The sequence below is a fragment of the Amphibalanus amphitrite genome, unplaced genomic scaffold, assembly GCF_019059575.1.
Source record: "Amphibalanus amphitrite isolate SeventyFive unplaced genomic scaffold, NRLGWU_Aamphi_draft 000611F_arrow, whole genome shotgun sequence".
Lineage (NCBI taxonomy): Eukaryota > Metazoa > Arthropoda > Thecostraca > Balanomorpha > Balanidae > Amphibalanus > Amphibalanus amphitrite.
Genome location: NW_024882105.1, coordinates 87,011 through 110,975, shown reverse-complemented (window position 1 = coordinate 110,975; position 23,965 = coordinate 87,011). Strand labels below are relative to the sequence as shown.

General features: G+C 49.3%; 2 protein-coding genes across 3 annotated transcripts in view; both read left to right on the top strand.

Annotated features, from left to right (window-relative positions):
• Positions 1-9,890, top strand: part of LOC122363252 (G-protein coupled receptor Mth2-like) — a 30,650-nt gene extending 20,760 nt beyond the window's left edge. For both annotated transcript variants that reach the window (XM_043332299.1, XM_043332298.1), the window contains exons 2-7: positions 4,638-5,409; positions 6,220-6,298; positions 7,093-7,268; positions 7,734-7,887; positions 8,242-8,334; positions 8,654-9,890. In XM_043332299.1, the coding sequence (XP_043188234.1) occupies positions 4,725-5,409; positions 6,220-6,298; positions 7,093-7,268; positions 7,734-7,887; positions 8,242-8,334; positions 8,654-8,852 (1,386 nt within the window). In that variant the 5' untranslated portion in view covers positions 4,638-4,724 and the 3' untranslated portion in view covers positions 8,853-9,890. The remainder of the gene's footprint in view (positions 1-4,637; positions 5,410-6,219; positions 6,299-7,092; positions 7,269-7,733; positions 7,888-8,241; positions 8,335-8,653) is intronic.
• Positions 9,891-19,022: 9,132 nt separating this feature from the next.
• Positions 19,023-23,965, top strand: part of LOC122363253 (synaptogenesis protein syg-2-like) — a gene marked incomplete at its 3' end in the record, with an annotated part of 84,982 nt that continues 80,039 nt past the window's right edge. The window contains exon 1 of the mRNA XM_043332300.1: positions 19,023-19,184. The remainder of the gene's footprint in view (positions 19,185-23,965) is intronic.

Sequence of the window (23,965 nt, the reverse complement as noted above, 5' to 3'; positions counted from 1 at the left end):
ATACAGCTTAGCTCATATGCTTTGTGCCACCATCCGTTCTATATACCGCAGTGCTTATCGAAACCACTCGCATGTCAATTACGGCTGTTGACGGTCTACCTATGATACTAACTGGACTGGCCAGGTCATAGGTTAATCCAAACCTTTCTATTCGTTATCCATTATGCCGGCATTGTTTGAGAACGAGTTACAATACAAACTCATGCATTTTCCGCATTCATTTGTGGGGTTTCCTGTCCTAAACAGCTAGATTTCCGCACGCATGATTTCATTGTTCGAAAAAATGATCTCTTTCGGTCATTGAAGTTGTCATCAAAACTTGGAATTTGTGAATCTGATACATAATAGCTGCAAAGCGTGTTCATTCAATCATTTTAACTAAAATTATAGAACCAACCATATATATGCGACAGCGTAATTGCTACATTCTTCATGTGATTTGTCCAGAATAAATCCCCACTCCCTCCTTACCTTGTTTTACATCATGTTACACCACTGCACTGGTGACAATCCTCTTTCCTCTCCCCGCGCTAAGTACTAACCTCCCAAGTCCCACCTCAAAGACCGGTCGGCCTATCCCCAGTGCCTCTGCAAGCGTGCCCTTCCGTTCCCGAGCTCCGCGCGCAAGCAGCAGCCAGGTGCCAGTCAGTGCCCTGTTGTGTCATCGGCCAGTGAAAGTGACGGCGCCTCTCGACACTGATCCCGCGCAGTTTAATCACACCCAGGCGCTCTCCCTGTGAGAATGAGCTAATGGAACACGCCGTTCAACAGTGTTATCGCCTGATGCCTGGTCCGGGCTGTGCCTTCGTTAATGTAAAGAAATAGTGTATAGTTTAAGTAAGTAAGGTAATTGTGGCGGTCAGTAAATAGATATTTAATATAATGAAGCAATATCGTCGGCAAACGCAAAATAGACGTCTTTGAGCTCTTTTTGCGAAATCATTGGTTTTACCTAACCTATAAGATAATATAATAGTAAAGGTACCCATATGTGCAATGTACATATTTATGAGACCGACAACAAAGGCTTCTTGGTTCAACTATAGTTATTGAATTACAAACACACGCATACATCGTTCGCGACCAGCAATGCATTAAACATGGGTATGTAGATGCAGATTGCAGTGCCTAACGTAACCGTAAAAAGCGTACGAGCACTTTGCGTACGCACCATCATTTATGCAAATGCATTGAAACGGTACATTATGGGTAATCTTGTTTACTGATTCGGAGCTGTCACAGCACAGTAACAAAAGCTCTCTGACCACGTCACGAAAACGCGTTACGGCGTCACATAATACCGCTGCACATCTTAGAGTCACGATCTGATGTCACATCACGAATGTAGTGACGTCACGTCACGAATCCCGCGACGTCCGTGACTCTATGCAGCAATCATCGAACGGTGAAGTTCGGAGGCAGGGCAACCAGTTCCCAATGTGCCATCACTAGCAAGACAGGGTCCGGTAAACAAAATAGTTGAGATCTCAGTGAATCGAAACTCTGATGTTTTGGAACTCTCCCTTGAGGTTCGCAAGTATGTAGATCTGGTTATATATATATGGCTGTGCATAAATGCCATCATAACATGTAGGGGAAAGAAGTCATATTGCGCCACCTTAAGAACAGGGCGCAATATGACTTCTCTCTTTTATGCACCCACATTTCTACATCACATGAACTGATTAAACAAAAATAACAAAACTTAATGCGTTATATTGTGGCTACATTTTGTCGTTCCTATTGTTTTTCGAAATCGTTCCTATATTTCTATATCCGAGATTCGTCCTTCGATTGATCAATTCCATAAACAATTATTTGTCCTTGTGAATTGACATGCCACTTCCTCATGGACCCACCAAGCTAAACATTCACATGCTTATACTTAGTGATGTGCATATGTTTGTAAATAAAATAAGCGTGATGTCGGTTTGTCAGGGCATGACAGTTTCTTGGTGTCTGTCGTCTAATTGTAGAAATATTACAAAGGAATGTCCCATTCATGTTGCATTCTGTTTGAAACGAGTACCGCTAGTGCCAGTAGGTATATCAAAAACATCGCGTGTGTATTTCGTGACGATGCAACAGATAATGGGTGGAACCCTGGAATTCCATTACTCCGAGCAACTCCATGTGCTCGTGACAATGGTGGTGACTACCAGGAATGATTCAGAGTACCTACACTGCACAGGTATAAAGGCTATGGAACCAGATAGCTTCCCGTTTCATGACTCCGCTTAACGCTGATCTGACGAAGCCCTACGTCTTTATATAAACACTATGACCGTCAGGCTTAGCTTTCTTGACTGTAACCGCAACGGACATTGATTGATTGCGCGTATGTTTCATAAACTGCGCGGCCCAAGTCTCCTGACCGGATTGGTGCGCCATTCCCCGCTGCTGAGGCTCCCTCTGTTCAACCAGTGCGTCACTACACGCCGCTCAGCCTTCGGTGCGCCACTCCTCGCCGCCCAGCCACTAGCGCGCCAATCCTCGCCGCCCGGCTCAGCTGCTGCGCCGCCGCATGCCGCCAAGGCGCCGAACAATGGCTGCGGGACGTACTTTCTATTTCATGCACAAGAGCCGGAACCGGCGGCCACAAAAACGATCGGTGCCGTCCGTGGCGCAACTGGACGCGCGGGCTGCCGCTCGTCCGATGGGGGCGTGTGGCCGTCTCCGCCGTACCGCCCCTGCCACCGCCTCCGCTGGTCGGGAGGTCTGTATAGACAGAGGACAGTGGCGGTAGGTAGTGGACGGTGGACATTGGACATGTGCACGTGATTTTGGGACCGCGAAGATGTCAAGGCTCATGACGGCCAAAGAGTCGTATTGGTCTCATCAGCTTCCTAATAAGCGGGCTTTACTGAGGCAGAACAGAAGACATGAAACTGCATGAAACCTGTAGGTTGAAATATTGCACGGCTTATGCCCGGTATGCTTTTTTCTGTTCTGATCGGCATTATGTAACACATCCGGGCCATGGAAATTGGCATCCATCATCCGACATGACTGAATGTATGCATATTGCATACATTACATGCATTCCCTCTGATCTCATGGTACTGAGTCTGAGCTAATGTCGTCCTTAACCACAAAATTCTTAATTAGTCACCAGGCGTCTAGGCCTGCTAAACTGCGAATGCAATCACGTACCGTACTCCGCTGCTTGCAAGTCAACTTGACCGTGAAAAATATCGACGTTCCGAGAAGTGGGATTATCTCTTTCGGGATGTCATGGTTAGGCTATATCTGTCAATCTGGTAATACCTGGACGTTGTTGTGACCTGTCACGATTTACAGGCTACATTTTTGTTCGAGTCACTTCCGCAATAAGAGCTCGCTCGTGGTTGGGTAGGCGTGAAGATGGCAAACGTCTCCAGACTGATAAGTGGGGCACTGAAAAGGTTGCGACTTCATGGAATTCTATCAAATTGTCATGCCTCTATGTCCTCATATTTCCGTCTGCCTCCGGGACCGTGCTCCCTCAGATGAACTTTGACCTGAGTGAAGACATTACCAATACTACGGTCCCTCGGCCATCCGGACCCGGACTTGACCCGGACCCGGACCCGACCTGTACCCGGACCCGACTTGTGCCTGCACCAGTCCGTGCCAGCTGTGCTCCGGCGACCAGTGTGACTGTACCGTCATCCGGTCACCATTCCCACCGTCCTCTGGGTACAAACAACACACCTCACCATTGGAATCGACTGAGGATAAAATATTGGACCGACCGGCTCATAGTTACGTAACCGCAGGCTGTTTAAAATAGACAAACATTATCTATTAGAATTGTGTTTTTCTATTGAACACCCATGAAAAGCTGTGGTCGGCCCAGTAAACAAGTCATGTGAGCCGTTCTGTGGCTAAGACCTTTAGAGACTGAGTGAGAGGTGGATCTGTCTAAGCATGGCCCTGCGCATGAGCTGCTGAACCACGGAAGTTAACACAAAGGGACTAGTTACGCTCTTCGCGCACAGTCCAAAGAAAGTAACGTCCACCAACATAAAGAAAACGGACCACTTCACTTCTGTCGGAATGTACATTCCGAATTCGCCACACAGGCAAAGGGTCATTGTCGATGCTCGACGCTTGCACATTTTTCGCCGCCGCACCACAGCCTGAATCATTTAGCTGGTATGTGGCCGCAGTCCCAAGCGGCCTGCATATTTGCCCGTGCTTTGTCGACATGACTGTGCGGGCCTGCATTTGTGTGGCGCCGGCCGGGCGTCGCCCCATTGTCGCGGCACCATGCACCGCGATTCCAGCCTTGTGGAGCGCTCGCCAGCTGAGGGCCCGACGTGAAAGCGGCATCGCATTGCCCCGGCCCTCTGGCGAGCTTCTACGTGGTGTCATGTAGGCACTGTTGTGTGGAAAAGTGCTGAATGCTGATGGCGAATGCTTGTACACCGAATGATTGTCATCATTCGGGGTGTTTTATTTTCTTGTGTGTGTGAAAGCTTATATAGTTGCGTTGGTACCTGCATGCACGGCCTGCCAACCTCATACTGCCATGAGGTTTTTTAATATGTACCTAAGCCCGTCGTATCTATTGACATTGGTGACTGAACTTATCGACGACCCTCCGGACTCTCGGAGCCTTCTCTCTGACGGTCTCCCTCTCTTTGTGCCCACAGTCGTCGCCGGCGCCTCTCCAGTCCGCCCGGGTGTCGCGTCTCCAGCCGTCTCCCGTGACGTCCCCGTCCGCCGTCCGGTGCGCAGCCATGGCTCGTCTGCTCTCCGCGGCTCTGCTAGCGGTAGTCCTCCAGCTGGCGGCCACCATCAACCCGGGCACGGAGCTGGTGGTGCACTACTGCTGTCCGGACCTGGCGCTCTTCAACACCACCTCTGGAACGTGTGACACGCGCCAGACAGACGCCGAGTGGCTGCCGCCGTGGACGCACCGCAACGGCAGCCGCATGGCCATCGGGCCCGGCACCGTGTACACTCTCATCATGGGCTACCCGAGCTGTGCCGCCTTCCTGTACCGGCCCGACAAGTCGCCGCTGGAGGACGACTTCCTGGCGCTGCCGTCGGGCGACCTCTACTTCCCCTACTACAACGCCACGGTACCGGCCGATGAGTCGTGCATCGTCGAGGTGGCAGGAGCCCCGAACCGGCTCCACTTTGCCGTGGTGTGCATGGACAGCATCAAGCTGCCGGGACCGAAGCGCGAGGGCGCCACGTCGCACCAGCACATCCGTAGCTGGCTCTACCCGAGCACCATGGTCATCAGCCAGGTGTGTATCGTGCTGACCCTCATCACCTACTGGCTGCTGCCCGAGCTGCGTGACCTCCAGGGCAAGACCATCATCGGAGTGCTGGTGGCGCTGTTCTTCGCCTACCTCATGTTCATGATCGTCAACGGCGCCAGCTCCAGCCTCGGCTCTGGATTGTGCCTAGGATTCGGTGAGTCAGAGTGGATAGGCGTGGTGGTGTTGAGTGGGGGCGACGGGCAAGTGGAACTAGGGGGCTCAGGTATAACAAAATAGCATTTTTTAAACGTTTGAAGTGCCGATCACGGGAAGGGCGTCCTGGGACTGAGACGAATGGGATAGCAGGCAAGAGACCTCGAATGACATGCGTATGTAAATCGTCATATTCTTTGGTTTTTGCCTGAGGCATGTTGAGAGAAATCGCCAAAAGTGCCTTGAACATCGAAACTTACTGTTTGGATAGTTCGCCATAAATATCTCCTTCTCAACGAAAACGATTAAATGATTTCTGTCAATGCGCAACCCTAGCGGAAGTATTTGGCTGTCAATCTGCAGTGTGCACCGTCTGCAGCGTAACATGAGCGTGACCTATAATTTTACAGCTACATACGTCTATCGTAAAAAAAAACATTGCGAAACGATATGTTATCTCGATTCTTTGTTACGCCTGTCAGTGCAGACAGGGTGTCATTTTCTACCGTACCGTTCTTTGAGTGAAGATAAAAAGTGACAACTGCCGTGTTTCACATCGGTTCGGCTGCGTAGGCTGCAATGTCTCAGCAGGAAACATTGATAGTGTGTTATCTGTTCCCGTAATTACAAAATTCATCGGGACTGAAGGTCACAAAATTCATATTGATCAGACAGATCAGCATACATTTTTGCACGTTACCTCGTGTGAACTTGAACGTTAGCTCGTTCGTGTTCTTGGCATTACATTCACCGTTGTCAGGAGGAAGACGTCAAACACTGGACATTGTGTGACATATCTCCATGTTTTCAGGCCTGTTCTTGCATTACTGGATGCTGGCGTCCTTCTTCTGGCTTAGTGTCGTCTCTCTCACCGTCTACTATACCACCAGGTACGTGGTACGCAGGTTTGATAGTGTCAGGGCACTGTCATGTCCCCGCACGGTTCAGTGTCGCCCGTGATTTATTCTAGACACCATATGAATTTGCCCTAATTTCGTGACGGAAATGTCTTGCAATTTAGTTAATTTTACTGGGATTATAAAGAGACCCATGACGTCTCAGCCTTGATTGACGTTATGCTGTCTAGCTGATAGACTGATATACCATGATAATAATTGATAATTAAATTATTTGATAGGTCTCGTGATAAATTTATTAGACAAATCAGTGGCGTTCTGTGAATAGGTAGTCTGCAGTATATTTCGACTGTTATAAAGCGCTTTCATGTGCCTCGGCTCCAGCGTGTTAACCTCTCAGTTCTCCTCTGGCCCCGCTGGCGGTAGCCAATCCATTGACCTCTCTGACTCCCCTCCCTCCCTTCTGCTGGCGGTATAGGCAATCCGTTAGCCTTTCCGACTCCCCTTCCTCCCTTCCGAGGGCGGTGGGCCAGCCACTGACCATCCTGACGTCTCTCCTTCGCTCCCGAAGGCGGGGAACCATCTGCTGACCCATCTGACTCCCACCCGCTTTCTTTAGGCCGGCGGTGGTCCATCCACTCACCCCTCTAACTCCCCTCCCTCCCTCCCTTCGGCAGGGGGTGGGGCATCCACTGATCTTTCTGACTCCCCTCCCCCCGTTCCGCAGACGACTGGCCATCTATTCAACTCTCTGACCCACTCTTCCTCCCTCCGGCAGACGGTGGGGCATCCGCTGACCGTCCTGACTCCCCCCTCCCCTTCCACAGGCGGTGGGGCAGTCTGACCGAGCAGGAGGAGCGTCGCTGGTTCATCTACCTCAGCGTGTTCGGCTGGTGCGCCCCGCTCGTCTTCACCCTGGCCGCCATCATCGTCGACTTCAGTCCGAGCACCTCCGAGTACCTGATCCGGCCGCACATTGCCAGCCGGTCCTGCTGGTTCGGCAGTGAGTGTGATTGCGTCTCCTCACCAGCGCGCTCCAAACGGGCAGTTGCACTTTGCCTGAGACGCGTACAGTCGATACAGGCGCTGCTCTATGTGTAGATCTATAAGGAGAGTCTCTGCGTTGTCACAGATATCACCATAACTGGGAAGCACTTCGGTGTATAACAAATCATGGGAAGTTGTGTGACATATCAATATGTGTTGTGTTGTGTGGCAAATCATGGGAAGCCTTGGGGCTTGGACACTGATTTCAAGTTATGTCTAGTGTCTGCGTTTCTAGTTTCAATTTGGCATGCTTTTTCTGTTCGTCTTTAGTTCCTAAATGCAGCTGCGAAGTACCTACCAAAATCGACCTGACCCTGCAAGTTACGGTTGTGCAATAATGTGCATTACCTCATAAGAAGCCGTATCGCACCATCTCAGTTCACGTGTCATTTCATCTGACCTGCTATGTCCCCTTCGGCAGACCGTAACGCTGAGCTGGCCTACTTCTTCGGGCCGATCACGGTGCTGCTCGTGGCCAACGTCGTCCTCTTCATCATGAGCGCCTTCAACATCTACAAGACCATGGGCGGCGCCCAGAAACTGGACGCCGACGGCGAGCACAAGGGAAAGAACAGGTCAGAACGACGCGGCACGCGACTGTGAGAAAGCTGAAAATGAGCGACAGGCCTTAGGCTTACCATTTGCTGTATGCACTCTGATAACAGGTGTCACGTTGATTGTCTGAACTTCTCGCGAAATTGAATGACATGGATGGACAAATAAAATTGCAATGGTCTGTACTCCCTACCATGCTCTGGTCTTGCTAACTAACATTCGGGTCACATTAAGATCGATACACTTTGGAACCCATGAACGCATAAAATCAATTATGTCCACAAATCAGTAAATGTAGGCACGTTCTCACGACAGCTGAGCACTCGGAGTGATCATGTTTAAACCCAGTTGCTAACGGACGTTCCGCTCCACAGGCTCATCATGTGTTTCAAGCTGTTCTTCGTCATGGGCATCACCTGGGTGTTCGAGGTTCTCCAGTTCTTCATCAACCAGAACGAGAGCTATTGGTAAGAACATATTGTGATATGCGTTGCTGCCAGGCTGACAAGGGAGCTATGCTCCGAAAGTTAATTTATTGCCCAGCACAAGTCCAATGGGTGAATAGACTGGCATAAATTCTTAGCTATAAATAGCTATAAATAACGTCAGGCACCTTCAACTGACTCTGAATCTGTAGCTAAAGCTGCCCTGTCCTATGTCGGCGGTCAGTTGATTTATGTTATGGACGTTCACTATTGAACAGAGATATGTGTCAGACATGGCAAACGATAACCGAAGCTAGTTACCACGTCCTCATTACACATTCCGTTCTCTTCCTCTTCGCAGGATCATCTTCGACATGATCAACATGCTGCAGGGATTATTCATCTTCATCGCGGTCGTGCTGAGTGAGAAACGTGTGCGTCAGAAGCTGACCGAAAAGCTGGGCGAGCTGGGCTGCTGGCGCCGCACCAAGGCCACTGAAATCACGCGCCTCGACGAGGAGGTTGGCCAGAACAGGCCCAAGGGCGAGGAGGTGTTCTAGGCCGATACAGGGGGACGATAGGCCGCCAAAAAACTCGGAGGAAAGAGGAACCACCGGCTACATCGTAAGATAACTGGGTGCCCAGCGCCCGCTGTACTGAAGACCGTTTCATACCAGACTGCCCTCTTGGAGACTCCGATAGAAGTTGCGACTGTTGCGACATCTATTTAAAGCTGGAGTTCGCGACGTTGCCGCCAGTTGTGCCTTTTGATACCGTTGATTCTGCGGCGTAGGAGCACTGGTTTACGGAAAGCGGTGCATTTCGGGACATTTTTTTAATCAGAGCGTTACGAGCTCGTTCTTCACCATGTCACCGATGGACATCCGGTGTTGCGAATGTCATCTAGCCAGAGAGCAGTTATTACCCACAATGTTATTGCCGGACTGACGGGCCCGAAAAAGCAGGCTGGACCGACCAGGAGCACAGTTCTATAAGATGGGATGCCTTCTCAACAAAGACAGAAGTTAGCACATTATGCTATGCTTTTAAAGTCTTCGTTTTCTTGCTTGTGAACGAAAATAAGTGCTTCATATGCTAATCGAGACAGTAAGCCACTTTCACTTGCTAATCCTTCACACTGGCGTTGGTGTGCGATTAAAATGGTGTATTAAGTATGGGTATCGATTCGTAAATGACATGAGCAGAAATTTCACAATCATTTTTTGACGAAAGGAGATGATTTGCGATCGACGTGCGCGACCTGTCAGTAAACTATGAGTGATGTATGGCTGGGAAGGATGTTTTTTGATGGTTAGTTTTACTGGAGTGAGAGCCAGTAATTGATTGGCGATGTGATTATTCGGCGTAGCTCGGTTGGCAAACGGCCTCCTTGACATATAGGTGATATTCCAGTGCTATGAAGCGTCGTGCGTTCTAGCTGGTGTGTGTCAAGATCTGTTATTTTGTGTATGCAGTGCGCATTTCGTTGTAAATATGGTTCTATTGTCTGTTTGAAAGTGTTTCCGTCTGCAGATAATTGCGGTTTAATTATTTCATGATGTTGTTTGCAGTGCAAATACGACTGTAGTGAAAACGTATCGATGTTTATTTTTACCTTATCAGAAGCATTTTGATAGAATGATGAAATGTTGCTGCTCACCATTGCTGAAATGCCTATGAATATTTCGGTGAGTCAGGTGGGTAGATCAGGGGCGTCGACACCGGTCCGACTTTTCCGACTAGTCGGACCACTTTTTCGACTAGGCGGTGCCCTGCTGTGGCTCGCGGGGGCCCCTGCTGCAGACCGCGGGGGCCCTACTGCGGCTCGGGGGGCCCTGCTCATGTATGTATGTAAATGTACGTTGGGAAGCCGTTCGACACCTGGGGGCCCCCACCGGTGGGGGCCCCCCGAGAAAAAGTCGGACCAGTTTTCCTTACGCGTCGACGCCCCTGGGGTAGATTACATTATAGCACGCCACACTGGTTTCGTTATCTGCTATTCCGACTTTAACGTTAAATCCAAGTGTCAGATAGTTCAGTAGAAGCTTTTACGACGATAAAACTACACTTATTTGCTAACTATAAAAAAGACTAGTACAAGTCAAATCGCATTGTCAACATGTATAGGTATAGATTATTGGTATGGACCGCGAACGCCTTGAACACTATTCAATTATTTGTATTATCTAAATTCAATTCTGCTTTTGCGTTCCTTGATAATCCTCGCCAGCAAATGTGTGGCGATGGTGTCCTGGCATTAGTCGGGATATAGCTGGCATTGATGGCATCCAGACTTATCACTGCCTGAACGATCAGCAATCTTGCCATGCGATTCATCACTGCACCGGTCAGCCCGCTAGACGCGCTGACGACTTTGTATTACATAGCTTGTACTTGTAAGCTATGTAAAGCTTTACATAGCTTTATACATCGGCGTTACGTATCGGCGCTATATTATACGTCGGCTTTATATAACTACCTAATACCTATCAAAACTCGTCTTCATGTGAACAAAATACCGGGATTCGGAAATGTCATTGACCATGCGATTCCAGCCAGCCAGATTGGCTACCCACACCGCGGGCACACACACCACACAGCACATAGCTCACAGCACGCCAGCAGTGGCTGTGACTGCGGACCGACCCACGCGCCGCAGCGTTCCCGGACAACTACACCAGGATTGTCCGGGAACGAGATGGCACGGGCTTCATTGTCAGAAGTGTCGTACGATCGATAGCATCACATCAACCTGGCTGATACGATCTTTCCATTGCCAATATATCAAAGAAATAAAATCAGCCTTCAGGAATCAGGAGTACCTATATACTTTCATTTCATAATGCCAAATTCCGTTGAACTGGAATCGGTAATGCATCACGTTATTGAACCCATTACTGAAGTTCATTTCAACCGGTCCATCGAACGGAGGCACAAAAAGAGCAGCATAGCGCGAATACTGTCGGCGTGCATTGTCTCAGTTTCAGTATAGGCGTGTGTGCTTGTACCTATTTATAGTAGCCAATGCCAGGCTATGCAACCCTTATGTCTAGATGTTACTTGCTCATTGCTGACTGTTCTTAAAAGAAAGAAAACGCAATTAAACGACCGTTCTGTGCTATTCAGAGGACATGGAGCTATCAGCATATAGTCACTTCGTCCACTATATAATCTTTATATTACATGTCATTAAATCAAAGGGTGGCCTTCTGACATAAGAGATCACGTAATGTAGATCAAAGCCAATAGATGCGTAAAGATACATTCAACTTATGGGCGATGGCTGACCCGCGCCGTGCTGGGGGGTTCACGCCCCCCTCAGGTTTTGGCGAATATCTCAAAAACAGCGGCGCGCAGCGCCGCCGTTTTTGGTTCACCTGTTCATACATCTTTTTCGCACATGTTGTGAAAATTTTAGCCCCCGGTCGTTCAAGGTCAGGTCACCAGGTCACGTCAAGTGACCTTCCTCAGAAAAAGTTCAAAGGCTCATTGTGGCTACACCGCGTGAACGATCACTTTGAAACTTCCAGCGATTGCTAAGAGACAAAAGTAACAACAGCTACGTTTCCATGGCTGCTGGCACAAGTTAACACGCGCCGTGCTGGTGGTCTGAACTTTCCGCCGAGTGCTGGGGAGGGGGGGGGGGGGGGGGCGTTAAATGAGCTGTTGAGCTGTTGAGAGCGATTACGGTATTTCAATGTTTTGCATCAAAATCGTCTGACAAGACGTTACTTTAGCATCATTTCCGGCCGACCTATGGTAGGTAGAAAGTTTAAATTTGAGCATAAGGTGTCAAATTGATGCCGCTGAATGTAGGTACTGCAAGTTTCCTGTTGATAAGTCAAGCGGTTTAGAAGATATTGCAGAAAAAAGAAGGGGGCTCTGGAGTGCGCGGGTTAACTAACTGCCTTCTGTCACCAAACGATGACTTTGACTTTGAATGGCTGCCGCTGCACTGACATGCATAAGAGCAAGCAAAGAAACAGGTTATCGGTACATCACCTTATATGGCCGCTCCCACGCTGGTGCCAGCGTCTCTTGGCTAGCTGCTCGCAGTGGGATACCGACAGCTCACAGCACTGCCCCAGCCGCCGTCTTCAGTTTGCAATCAGTCGGTCGTGAACACGGAGAAATGCTGCAGTGGGACCTACTAATCCCATCAGTTCATACAGTACCTACCCTGAGTACCCGTACCATCACGGTACACTGCATGCTGCGCACTCACCACGCTGTTGGCCGTCCACAGCCTGCACAAATATCGGCACCACGAAACATAGCAACGGTATCCAGTTATCACCGCACAACCTAACCCATCACCGCGTCACGGCTTCTCGGAACGGCTGCGCAGGCAAAACACTGAGTACGTCCTGTCCATGAGCTCACGCTAGCTCGCCTCCACCCGATGCCATACTCACTACTCAGTACGCAGCCCCGGGCGCTTCAGCGCGCCTCCCACCCAACCTCCCCCTCCCCCTCCCCCGCATCAGATCCTGTTCCATCAACATGACCGGCGCAACGGCGGCTGATTGGTGGAAACGGTCCAGTGTGCTCGGTGTTGAATATCACCCGAGGTGGAATTAGAGGGGAGGGGAGGGAGTGAAATCGACGGTACATACTCATCCGCAAGTCCGGCTGCGGTTCACGAAAAGCACAATGTTGAATGCTGTGAGCCTGTGATCTTGGAATTCGGATGCAACCTGTCAAGGACATGCTCCAGAAATGGTCAGCCGGACTGAGGCAGTATAAGTGAAAAACCAGCCTATCGTCTAACAAATCGCTAAGGCTTGGTTCAATAGCTGTGTGCCGTAAGCCTCACAAGTGGCTGCCACCGCTGTTGAGCAAAATGTGCCGCACGGGTGGTTTGCTGCCGGTTCCTGGTCGTGCACCAGCCGCCCGAGGGTATGAGAAGGTGCAACTTGGTGCTTGTTTTGTATAAATCCACCCTCCTGGTCATTTGAAATGTCAATTGAAGTAAGCTGAACATATGTTTCGGTTTTAGATATTGTCAGTTGTTTTTTTTCTTCCAAAACTTGGAGCTATTCCTTGTCATTTGGGGGGAAAAAGTGGCTGGGAACATCAATCATGTTATCTCTGAGTTACTATTTATGTTATTTATGAGACATGAGTCACCATATCCACGAGACACCTCGGAGGACAAATGCTATGATATTCCCCCTTAGAAAAGAAAAAAAGCGAAAAATAGTTCATAAGAACGAATAATATTTAGGTACTCTATAGAAGGAATAAAGGCACAATGCTTTCATGTGAAGAAAGAGGGAATGTCAAAAACGCCTACCATCAACCGTTTATTATCACGATCCAAAATTATGATGCATTTTATTTTAACAGTCATTCGGTCTTGACAGCTTTCACCTCTGACATCACCTGCTTTCACCTCAGATATGATCATGTTCAAAGTTTACAGTTAGTTTCGCTCTTGAAACTGGATAATGGTGCCTCTCAACATTGACGCTTTTCGTCTTAAATCACTGTAAAGCTTCTCAACACCCTCTGACTAAACTCGAGTACTTCTATGACTTGCAAAAATATAACATTGGTTATGAAAACTGTTTAAGCTGTCAAGAGGGTGGTGAGAAGCTTCGAAGTGAACCATTACGAAATGAATGCTTCGAGACCCGTAGTCAAGCAAGCGGAAGCCAACAAAGCAATAACGATGCAACTTTACCAATGTGACAATTGACATGTTTGAATAGCGCTGCCGCTCTGTTGTTCTCTGATTCCCCATAGCCGCACAACACCAGAAGCACAGCTATATATCAGCCATTTCAATGTGGACCGAAAATAACCGGAACCAGATTAGATATGTGCCGTTTATTGACGCTCAGACCACCAGACGTGCCACCGTACTGGTCATGTCCGGCAGGGCAGAAAATCGCATGGTGCGTGTTTCGCACTCGAAGGCTATCCTTTCACAAACCAGTGGAAAGCATACATAAAGCCACATAACTATATGTTTGGTGTGAATAGATAGATGCTCGGATGGCTCACGTCTTACAATGCACGGACCACGGGCGGTCATGAGGTGAACGGACGGATTGATGACATGCTCTTAGACGATTGTCGAAAGAAGAACGTTCACTTTGGTCAACCACTGGACATCCGAATACGCACACCAAAAGATAAGTCAGCCACAGGCAAATCGATGAAAGGACATGTAGAACAACCAACAGTTAACCCGCGACCTGGTGGGGGGGGGGGCTATTTTTTGCCCCCCCCCTCCAGACTTTTCGATATATCTCCAGAACCGCTGCGCCGATCGTCACCAAACTTTCAGTACCCTCCCGGACATCAATTTTACACATTGTGACCAAAAAATTTTCCAAAGGCTATGATAGGTTGGCCGGAAATGACGTCAGATAGACGTCATGTTCTGCCGTTTTCGACCCAAAAAAGGGTTTCGCGGGAAGAGCTGTCAGGCCTATAGCTTTGCAAATACAGAAAAATGATTTAAACATAAAAGCTGTAGAATCGACAGGGCTACAAAACTGTTATCTCGGATTTTTGAAATTTTTGGATTTTGACCCCCAAAAATTAAAAAAAAATAATTTTTTGGATATAATCATCGAAAAATCCAAAAGTTTTTTGAATTTCGCAAAAATCGGAATATATGTGATAGTCCTTACCGCCTTCCATCCACATACCAAATTTGAGATTGATATCTCTTTTTTTGGCGAAGTTACAGCGAAAAAACTGTTCAAAATTGATGACGTCAAATTTTCAAACTCAATTTTTAGCAATTCTAGACCCCGTAACGCAAAACAAAGACCACCATTAGACTCCCCGTGACGAGCTGCATCGAATCAATACCCACTTTATGCAAAACTATCAACTTTAAATTTGACCTTTTTTGGCCTGACCTTGACCTGACCTTGACCTGAACTTCACCAGAAAGTGACCTAAGCCGTACCTGATAGTCTTATAACTAACACCATTGAGTTGGAAATGAAAAATTGGCCATAAAACATGCATCACACAACCTTAGTAAAGTTGGGCTCATGTGACCTGACCTGTGACCCTTGGTGACCTGACCTGTGACCTGACCTGGTATTGTCAGTGACCTCTAATAGCAACATATCTACTAGGCAACTGACGCCCTATCGCTGATTCTCGACAAAATGCGTTTTCCTCGGTGTTATAGCGCATTCCCTAGAAGACCCGTGAACGGTGAAACATTTCATCTTTGACCTGACCTGTGACGTCATCGGTGACCCCGAGGTCAATGAAATTTGGTTTCTGTCGACAAATTTGACAGGCCTTTCGAACGCCGTTTGAATTTTGAGGATCTGTCCAGTAGTTTCGGAGATACGAGGGGGGCAAAAAATAGCCCCCCCCCCCCACCAGATCGCGTTATAAACAGACCCCACCAGGGCGCGGGTTAACACACAAGCCGTTAGATCACAGTCCGACAAACTCCGCGGACCAATCGACTACCTACTAACAGGCGGTACCGACCAGCGTCGGAGTCCTACAGACAAAGGGACGAACAGACGGACGGAATGACGGACGGATGACGGTTGGCTTTCAGGTTGCTGGAAGACGGACGGATGGGTGGACGGATTCAATGGACAGGGAGACGGGAAACGTGTGATCAGACTGGTGGGCTTGCACCACTCCCAAGCCACAAAGAGCCATACAAGGATGGTACGTCCCAACCTCGTCTACCCCGGTACCTTGTATAACCTAACAACGGCAAACAGGCAATATGAAAATCATGTTCTCCTCAATGACATGTGGAGGATCTCCAAAGAATTATTATGAAACATTTCAACAGCAAATCTTTTTCCGCGGGAAAAACAAGCGATTTCACAAAGTGGTGACAGACCGAGTTTGGTATTCTATTAAATGATTTATTTTTGGGATAATTGGCAAAGCCTGCCTTCCGGCTATGGAAAATTGGGGCAGCTGTGCGTGTAACAGTTGACAACGTTGTGGTACCTACTCCGATAGTACTCAGTCTCCAAGTTGAATTACTATTTACAACAGAAGCCGAAGAGCACCGTGCGCATGCGCCGCAGGTTGCTGGAGACGGCTTCCCGAAGAGAAGACGAGAACACCACCAGGACGGAGGGCAGCAGATGGGTAATACACGAGGAGGTGGCCAGGACGCGGAAGGTCAGCCAGTCCGCCTCGCTGCTCGTGAGGAACGGGTGCGGGTGCTGGTCCAGCGAGAGCCCTACCAGCGCCGGGCCGGCCAGGCTGACAGCCATGGCCACAACGTGTGTGCACGAGGACATCCAGGTGACGACATCAACCCGGGACTGAGCGCGACGGCCGACCGCCAAACTAGTGGAGACGGCCGGGGTGGCGGTCGGAGAGAAATTGGCAGGACGAACAGGAGAAGGTGGGAAGAGAGAAGGGTGAGGAGGAGGGAGGAGTGGAGGGGAAAGAAGGAGGAGGAGATGGGGCGGAGGGGGAGGGGAGAGAATAATCGTCGGAGGAAGAGAAGGAAAATGATGATGAGGAGGAGCAGGAGCAGGAGGCAGAGAAGAAAAAGGAGCAGGAGAAGGAGAAGAGGGCAAAGGAGCAGCAGGAGCGTGTGAAGGAATTGGAGGATGAGTAGAAGGAGAAGGCCTTGACAAAGAATGGGTAGAAGCAGGAGAGGGAAGAGGGACAGCAATGGAAGGAGGAGGAGTTTGTTGAGGCGATATGTCGTCGTCCTCGACCGTTGCTCCGATGGCCGTCTCTTCCGTCGGACGATCGGCGTGCCCGATGATATTTGTGTCGATGGTTTCCTCGATGCTGGTTACGGACGTCATCCAGGGGTTGGCTCTGGCGGTGTTGACCGGCGACCAGGCGAGTCGTCTGGACGACGGAGGCGTCTCTCTGGCCGGCAGCAGAGTCTCCCCGGCCGGCGGAATCGTCTCTCCGGCCTGGGGCGCTGTCTCTCCGGCCGGCGGAGGCATCTCTTCGGACGGCATCACTGTCTCTCCGGCCGGCAGCAGCGTCTCCCCGGTCGCCAGCGCTGTCTCCCCGGTCGCCATTGGTGTCTCTCCGGTCGCCAGCGCTGTCTCCGCGGTCGCCAGTGGTATCTCTCCGGCCGGTATCGCTGTCTCCCCGGTCGCCAGTGGTGTCTCCCCGGTCTGCAGCACTGCCTCCCCGGCCTGCAGCGGTGCCTCCCCGGTCGACGGTCCGGTGTCGGTCGCCGAGCTGCGACGTGGTGACCGCAGTGGCGGCACCGTCAGCAGCACAGGCTCCTGCTGAGAGACGTCGCCGCGATGACCAGCCGCGCCGTTCAGCTCCTGCAGCCTGACCACGCCGGCGCCGATCCTGGCGACAGGCAGGACCGCGCCGGCCGAGAGATTGTTCTCCTGAACGCTTCCTGCGGCTCTGTGGGGCAGCAGGTTGAGACCGGTATGGCAGAGGCCTCCGTTGCGGTGTAGCACCTTCCACAGGACGGCGACGTAGCAGAAGGTGGTGATGACGAACCCGGCTACATCGCTGCCGATCAGGATCGAGAAGATGTTGGCGATGCGGGGCGGCTTCCGGCACAGGATGGCCCCTCCCAGGCGGTCGTGCAGGTCGAGAGGCTGGCACTGGTACGGCTCACGGTACCAGATGGCACCCACCAGACCGTAGGCAGCCACGAGCGGCGCGAAACCGGTCAGCAGCAGCGAGCCCAGAGACGTCGACGGTGTCTTCCCGAGGACCACCTGCAGAAAGCGCAGCATCGCCACCGCCGTGAAGCACGTCAGCACCGTCTCTTTAGCCACCAAGAAGGTCAGCGACTCAACAACGCACAGAGTGCGCCAGCCACCGAAGTGGTCGACGGAGAACGCTGCCGCGCACAGCATTAGCAGGGCGTTGGTGCCGGTCATGGCCACCACCACGGCGTTGACAGGCGTGTGGAAGCGCACCTCGCTGGCCACCGTGTAGGTCAGCAGGCCGTTCAGCAGCACGCCGCTGGCTGAGAGCGCACCTCCCAGCACGGCGTTGACGACGTGCAGCGCGCCAGCCTCGTCCCCGTCACGACCGCAGATGGTGCCGCCGTCGGCTCCCTCCCAACAGGTGAGCTCACGGAGTGCGGTCTCCTCGCACGTGGCCAACTGGCTCGGCTCCATGTCGAGGTGCCTTCAGATGTCCAAGTCCACGTCGGAGTGCTATATCGGAAATCGAGGTCTATGCCCGAGGGCTGTCAGAAGTTGATGTTTATCTCGGAGTGCCTTCAGAGGTCGAGGTCAGTGTGCCGTCGGGACTGAGGCCCCAGCGCTGCATCCGAGCGGCGGCCAGTCCGTCGACTGAGCAGCGACCGACGCACCGACGGTCTCCGGGGCGGCGGTGGCGACTCTGACGCAGACGATCCGTCGGAGCCCGTCGTTGATGGACACGTCCACCCCGTAATCCGCCAGATCTCGGTGGCACTTCTGATGGCATTCCACGGATACTGCGGCACCAGTCACGCTCAGGCAACGCATCAAGAAGGACTATTTATGTCGCATCTCTTGTCATAAAGCTGTAAAAGTTTATTTTACTTATCGACAGCTTATTTTGCTATGGAATAATACATAACTCGAGAAAAACGTTTCAGAGTCTTTCATAAAATAATGTTTTAGGGTAAAAAAAGGATATTGGGTAATACCGTGTAAATGGTGGACATTTGACGGGAGTGTTCCCTGCCCTCTACTGGAGACACGCGGCGGGCGGCTCCGCCCTCTGCCGGGTGGTGTGGCGTCTTGTGTGCCTTCCTCGCTACAGTGCCGACGCGCACGCTCAGTGACGGGTCAGAGGTCATAGGTCGAGGCGCGCGCTCAGTGACGGGTCAGAGGTCAGCCGGGGAGCTGGTTAGTGGCTCTGGCTCGATAGTGGAAGGAGAGTGGACGCCAACAGCGAACTGACCAATAGCCGTGAAAGTGGAAGCACTGTTTCTGCCCACCGTGAGTAAGATCGATACAATAAAAACACAAGTTTAACGAATAACATTTTGAGCTTTTGAGAGGGCTTAGTATGATATTTGTACAAAAGAAGCAGAGCTCAATTTTCTCCCTTGACGGTAATGGAATGTTCGCAACATGGGCCTAACCTTAGGTCACCGATATCGAAATTTCGAGAATTACCTACGTTTTATACATACTGCTACTCTTATTGATCGCCGAAGTTCCAAATTGGTCGTTTAGTGGGTGTAGCTATGGCGAGCATTATAACATATATGAGGAAGGTCACATGGCCAGTAGCGGCGGAACACCTTCAATAAGGGGGGGGGGGGCACTGCCGACTTTTGGTCCCATTCTTTCCATGCAACGCCCATAGGGCTAATGTTAAAATGTCAAAATCAAAGGGGGCACGGTGCCCCGGTGCCCTCCCCGTTCCGCCGCCTATGCACGTGGCATGACCTGGTGACCTGACCTTGAGCGGCATGGGTCTGAACTTTTCACAGCATGTGCAGAAAAGATGCCATAAAAGAGGTGCAAAACAAGGCGCCGCTAGTGAAGAGGGGTCTCCAGCCCCCCCCCCAACGCCCCCCCCCCCCTCCCCCCTACCTTAGCTCCGGCCTGGCGCTAGTAAGCCCGCGCCCCGCTGGGGCCCCTGGTTTTTCACTCCCTGGGAGGGGGGTGTTCGAACATTCCCCTTCTAACTCGGTTCCTGGATCACGTAGCAGCACACCGTAAGCGGCGTTCGAAAGACGTCTAAATAATGAAATAACTTCGGCCACTTTTAGGTCAGCTCAAAGTTCAGGCCACCAGAGGTCATCGACGGTCAAGTTGAGCCAATTTCCAGGTCCAATTTTGACAAATCTCAACAAAACGGCGCATAGCTCAGGAACGAATAGAGCTACAGCGCCACAGGAAAACGCATTCGAAAGCCATTTTAACCCGCGCCCGGCTGGGGGTCCTGGATTTCCACGCCCTGCTGGGGGGGGGGGGGGGGTGTGTTTGGACACCCCCGCCCCTTCTAACTCGGCTCCTGGGCCACGTAGCGATACGCGAAAGGCGGCGTTCAAAAGAGCGCCAAAAATAATGACGAAATCACTTCAGTCACTTTTTTGGTCAGGTCAAAGGTCAGGTCACCAGAGGTCATTGAAGGCAAAATTTCGCCGATTTTCAGGTCGAATGTCGACAATTTCCAGGAAGCCAACGCATAACTCGGCAACGAATAAAGCTACAGCGCCGCGGAAAAGCGCATTCGATAGCCCTATTAACGCCCTTTCTGAATAATTCTCTCAGATTTGACCTAACGTCAACGGTTTTGCCTGCAGGGGGCAAAAACTGCAAAAATAACCGATTTTTTTCGGAAACAGTTTTTCTGCAATAACTTTTGACCCAAGCCTTATACGAGCTTATTTTTACCGGCATCGTGTTCCTCTCGTCAAGACGCATCGAATGAACTATAAATTGACCTTGAAAGGTCAACTTGAAAATTTGACCTCAGGTCAAGGTCATGACCTGACCGGAAAGGGTCATGTTGCATATTAGTCGATCCGTATCGTCGAGCTGAGCACATCTAAGGCGTTTTCACCGCTCTAGCATGCCTCTATCAAAAGTTATTTGCGAAAAACTGTAAGACACCATTCGTGACCTGAGATGACCTCAGGGGCATAAATAGGGGTCACGGACACCATTTTCATGTTCAGTTTGACTAAACCACTTGTAATTCAGTGTTTGGGAGTGTTTATAATGTCTTTCGTCCAAAAGAGGCGCATTTCAATTTTCTCCCATTGACTTATAATGGAGAGGTCGCAAAATTGACCTGACCTTAGGTCACCGATATCAAAATTCCGAGATATACATTTTATAGATACTGTTACCCTTATCAATCGCTGAAAGTTTCAAGGCGATCGGTCACTCGGTGTAGCTATGGCAGACATTGAAACTTTATATAAGGTGAGGTCACTTCAAGTGACCTGGTGACCTGACCTTGAATGACCTTGGTCTGAAATTTTAACAACATGTGTAGAATTGATGTATGATAAGGTGTACCAAAAACGGTGGCGCTCCGCGCCGCCGTTTTTGAGATATTCGCGAAAAAACACAAAGGGGGGTGTTCAAACACCCCCCAGCAGGGCGCGGGTTAACGCTCCTACTGTAGACTGCCCTTAGAGTTGGCCTAAGGTCAATTATTTAGCCTTCAAAGGGCAGAAACTGCCAAAATAGAAGACTATTGCGGAAATGTTTTTTCTGCAATAATTTTTGACATGTAAAATGTTCTCCTCGTCAAGACGCGTGAAAGAAAATATACCTACTTTGACATTGACATTGGGCCGGCCTCCGGACATCCCGAAGGACCATGGACATCTGACTCATTTAGTAGCGAAACAGGTGCTTGTCAGGTCGCTCACGAGAATGTCTGTTTTGGTCCAAGAACTGGAATCAACAATTCATGTAGTTCTGCGTACAATCCAAGCTATGATTCGAGGCCAGGCCCATCTTTTCTGGGTGTCACTAACATGGACATAATGGAAGCGATTAGGCTCCTGCAGTTCAGTGTAGACCAACTCCGAAGAGAGGTGCAGGATGTCAAAGTAAGACAGGAGGCTTTATCACAGGGGATTATATGTAGTAAACTATCTACTGCTCCTGAAAGCGTGAATTCAGTGAATGATCTATCTTGTCAACCGATGAGTAGTCCAGAGAACGGTCAAGGGGACCGCAATCCATTGACAGACAAGGTTGCTGTTCAAGCGGACATTCGCTTGAATTCTGGGAACAGATTAGGAAAGGGCCAATCTGCATCTGACCGCGATCCGAAAGTCTCCAGCGTTAAGCATAAGCAAAGAGGCAAAGGCCAAGTCATGCAACAAAAGGGGGGATCTGAGGTCATACTCTATGGAGACTCGCGGATCAAATTTATGGATAGAGCGTTTTGTGAACAAAATCGGGACAAACGAATGAGGGTGTGTTTACCAGGCGCAAGGCTACAGGACTTGTCAGACAGGCTTACTGGCGTAGTGAGTGATAGTAGTCCCAACAGTGTCCTTATCTTACATGGAGGTGCAAATGATGTTGGCAACACACAATCGGAGGAACTTATGGATACCTATAAGATGGTAATAAGTGATCTTACAAAGTCCGGGAGAAAATGCATGATTACCGGCATTTTGCCTAAAATTGGGGCCGGGATAGAATGGTCATCCAGAGCACTTGGAATCAATGAGCGAGTTAAGAGGCTATGTAAAGCAAAGAACATACGTTTCTTAGACTACTGGGATCATTTTTGGGGGAAAAGGGAACTGTACTCAATTGATGGTTATCACTTCAGCAGAGAAGGTGTGCTCCTTCTGAGCAGCCTTTATGAAAAGGAGCTACATCAGGAAAACTAGAGAAATCTACAGGTGAGGAAGACTCAAGTAATGAGGTTAAAACCTCTCTGAAGTGTTTTTATACCAATGCTCGGAGCATAAGAAATAAAATTGAGGAATTGCAAGTTTACATGATTACTGAATATCTTGATGTAGTAATTATAACAGAGTCATGGGTTAATGAGAACATGTTAGGGGATCGTTTTCAAGATTATGCCATTGCTAACTATGATATGTTCACTTATCAAAGAAAAACAAAAGTAGGTGGTGGAATTTTAGCGTATGTGAAAAGAAACCTAAGGCCATCCGTACTAGGACATTTTAATGATAGTGGTGATGTCGAATCCCTCTGGATTGACATCTTTCCTGATGGAAGTCTCCATAGTAAAATTAGAATTGGAGCTTTCTATAGACCTCCTAATCAATCAAAGCAGGCGGATCTGGCCATGGTTGATGAAATAGAAAGAGGCCTAGATAAAAATACTGTCCTTTTAGGAGATTTCAATCTCCCAAAGTTGTCAAAAGAAGGAACAAGCCACAACTGGGAAACTACTCTATTCAGGGAAAATTTTGAAGAATGGTTCCTGACACAACATGTATTGCAGGTGACCAGAAAAGATGAACTACTTGACTTGGTTCTAACTAACAATGAAAACTTAATTACAGATGTCATGGTGGGAGAATCCATTGGAAATAGTGATCATGCTATCATAAGATTCAGCATAAATTGTCGCTTGAAGAAGAAAGGTGTAAGAATGTATATTACTCCAAATTTTGCCAAGGGAGATTATGATGCAATCAGATCGTTCTTGACTTGTATGAAATGGAGCGCAATGTTTGAAGGTAAAAATGTTGACGAAATGTGGGTTGTTTTCAAAAATGTACTTACTGAGGCCCAGAAACGATTTATTCCCATGAGGAGGAGGCGGAGAGGTAAGATACCGAAACCACCTTGGTTTAATTGGTCGGTACAAAAATGTTTCCATGAGAAAAAAAAACATATTGTGAATTTAAATCAAATCCATCTGCTGAAAAAAGGATGAGGTATTTGAAAGCCAGAAGAACATTAAAAAGCATGATTCGTAAAACAAAGCGTGCAACAGAGATACGATTTGCTAATGAATGCGGTGGAGACCTAAAAAGATTTTTCAGTTTTTATAAGTTCAACAAACATGATGCACGAATTGGTCCGATTAGAAAGGATGGAATAACTTATCACGAAGACGCTGATAAGGCTCAGATTCTCAATGATCAATTTTCCAAAGTATTTACTGATGAGTGTCTTACAAACATTCCCACCAATAAAAACGATGCATGCTCACAGAAGCTTACGAGCATCCCTCTTAATCATGAGGACATTCTGAAATGTTTACAGAACCTCAAAATAAATAAGACAGCTAAGATATGCTGAAACGGTGGAGC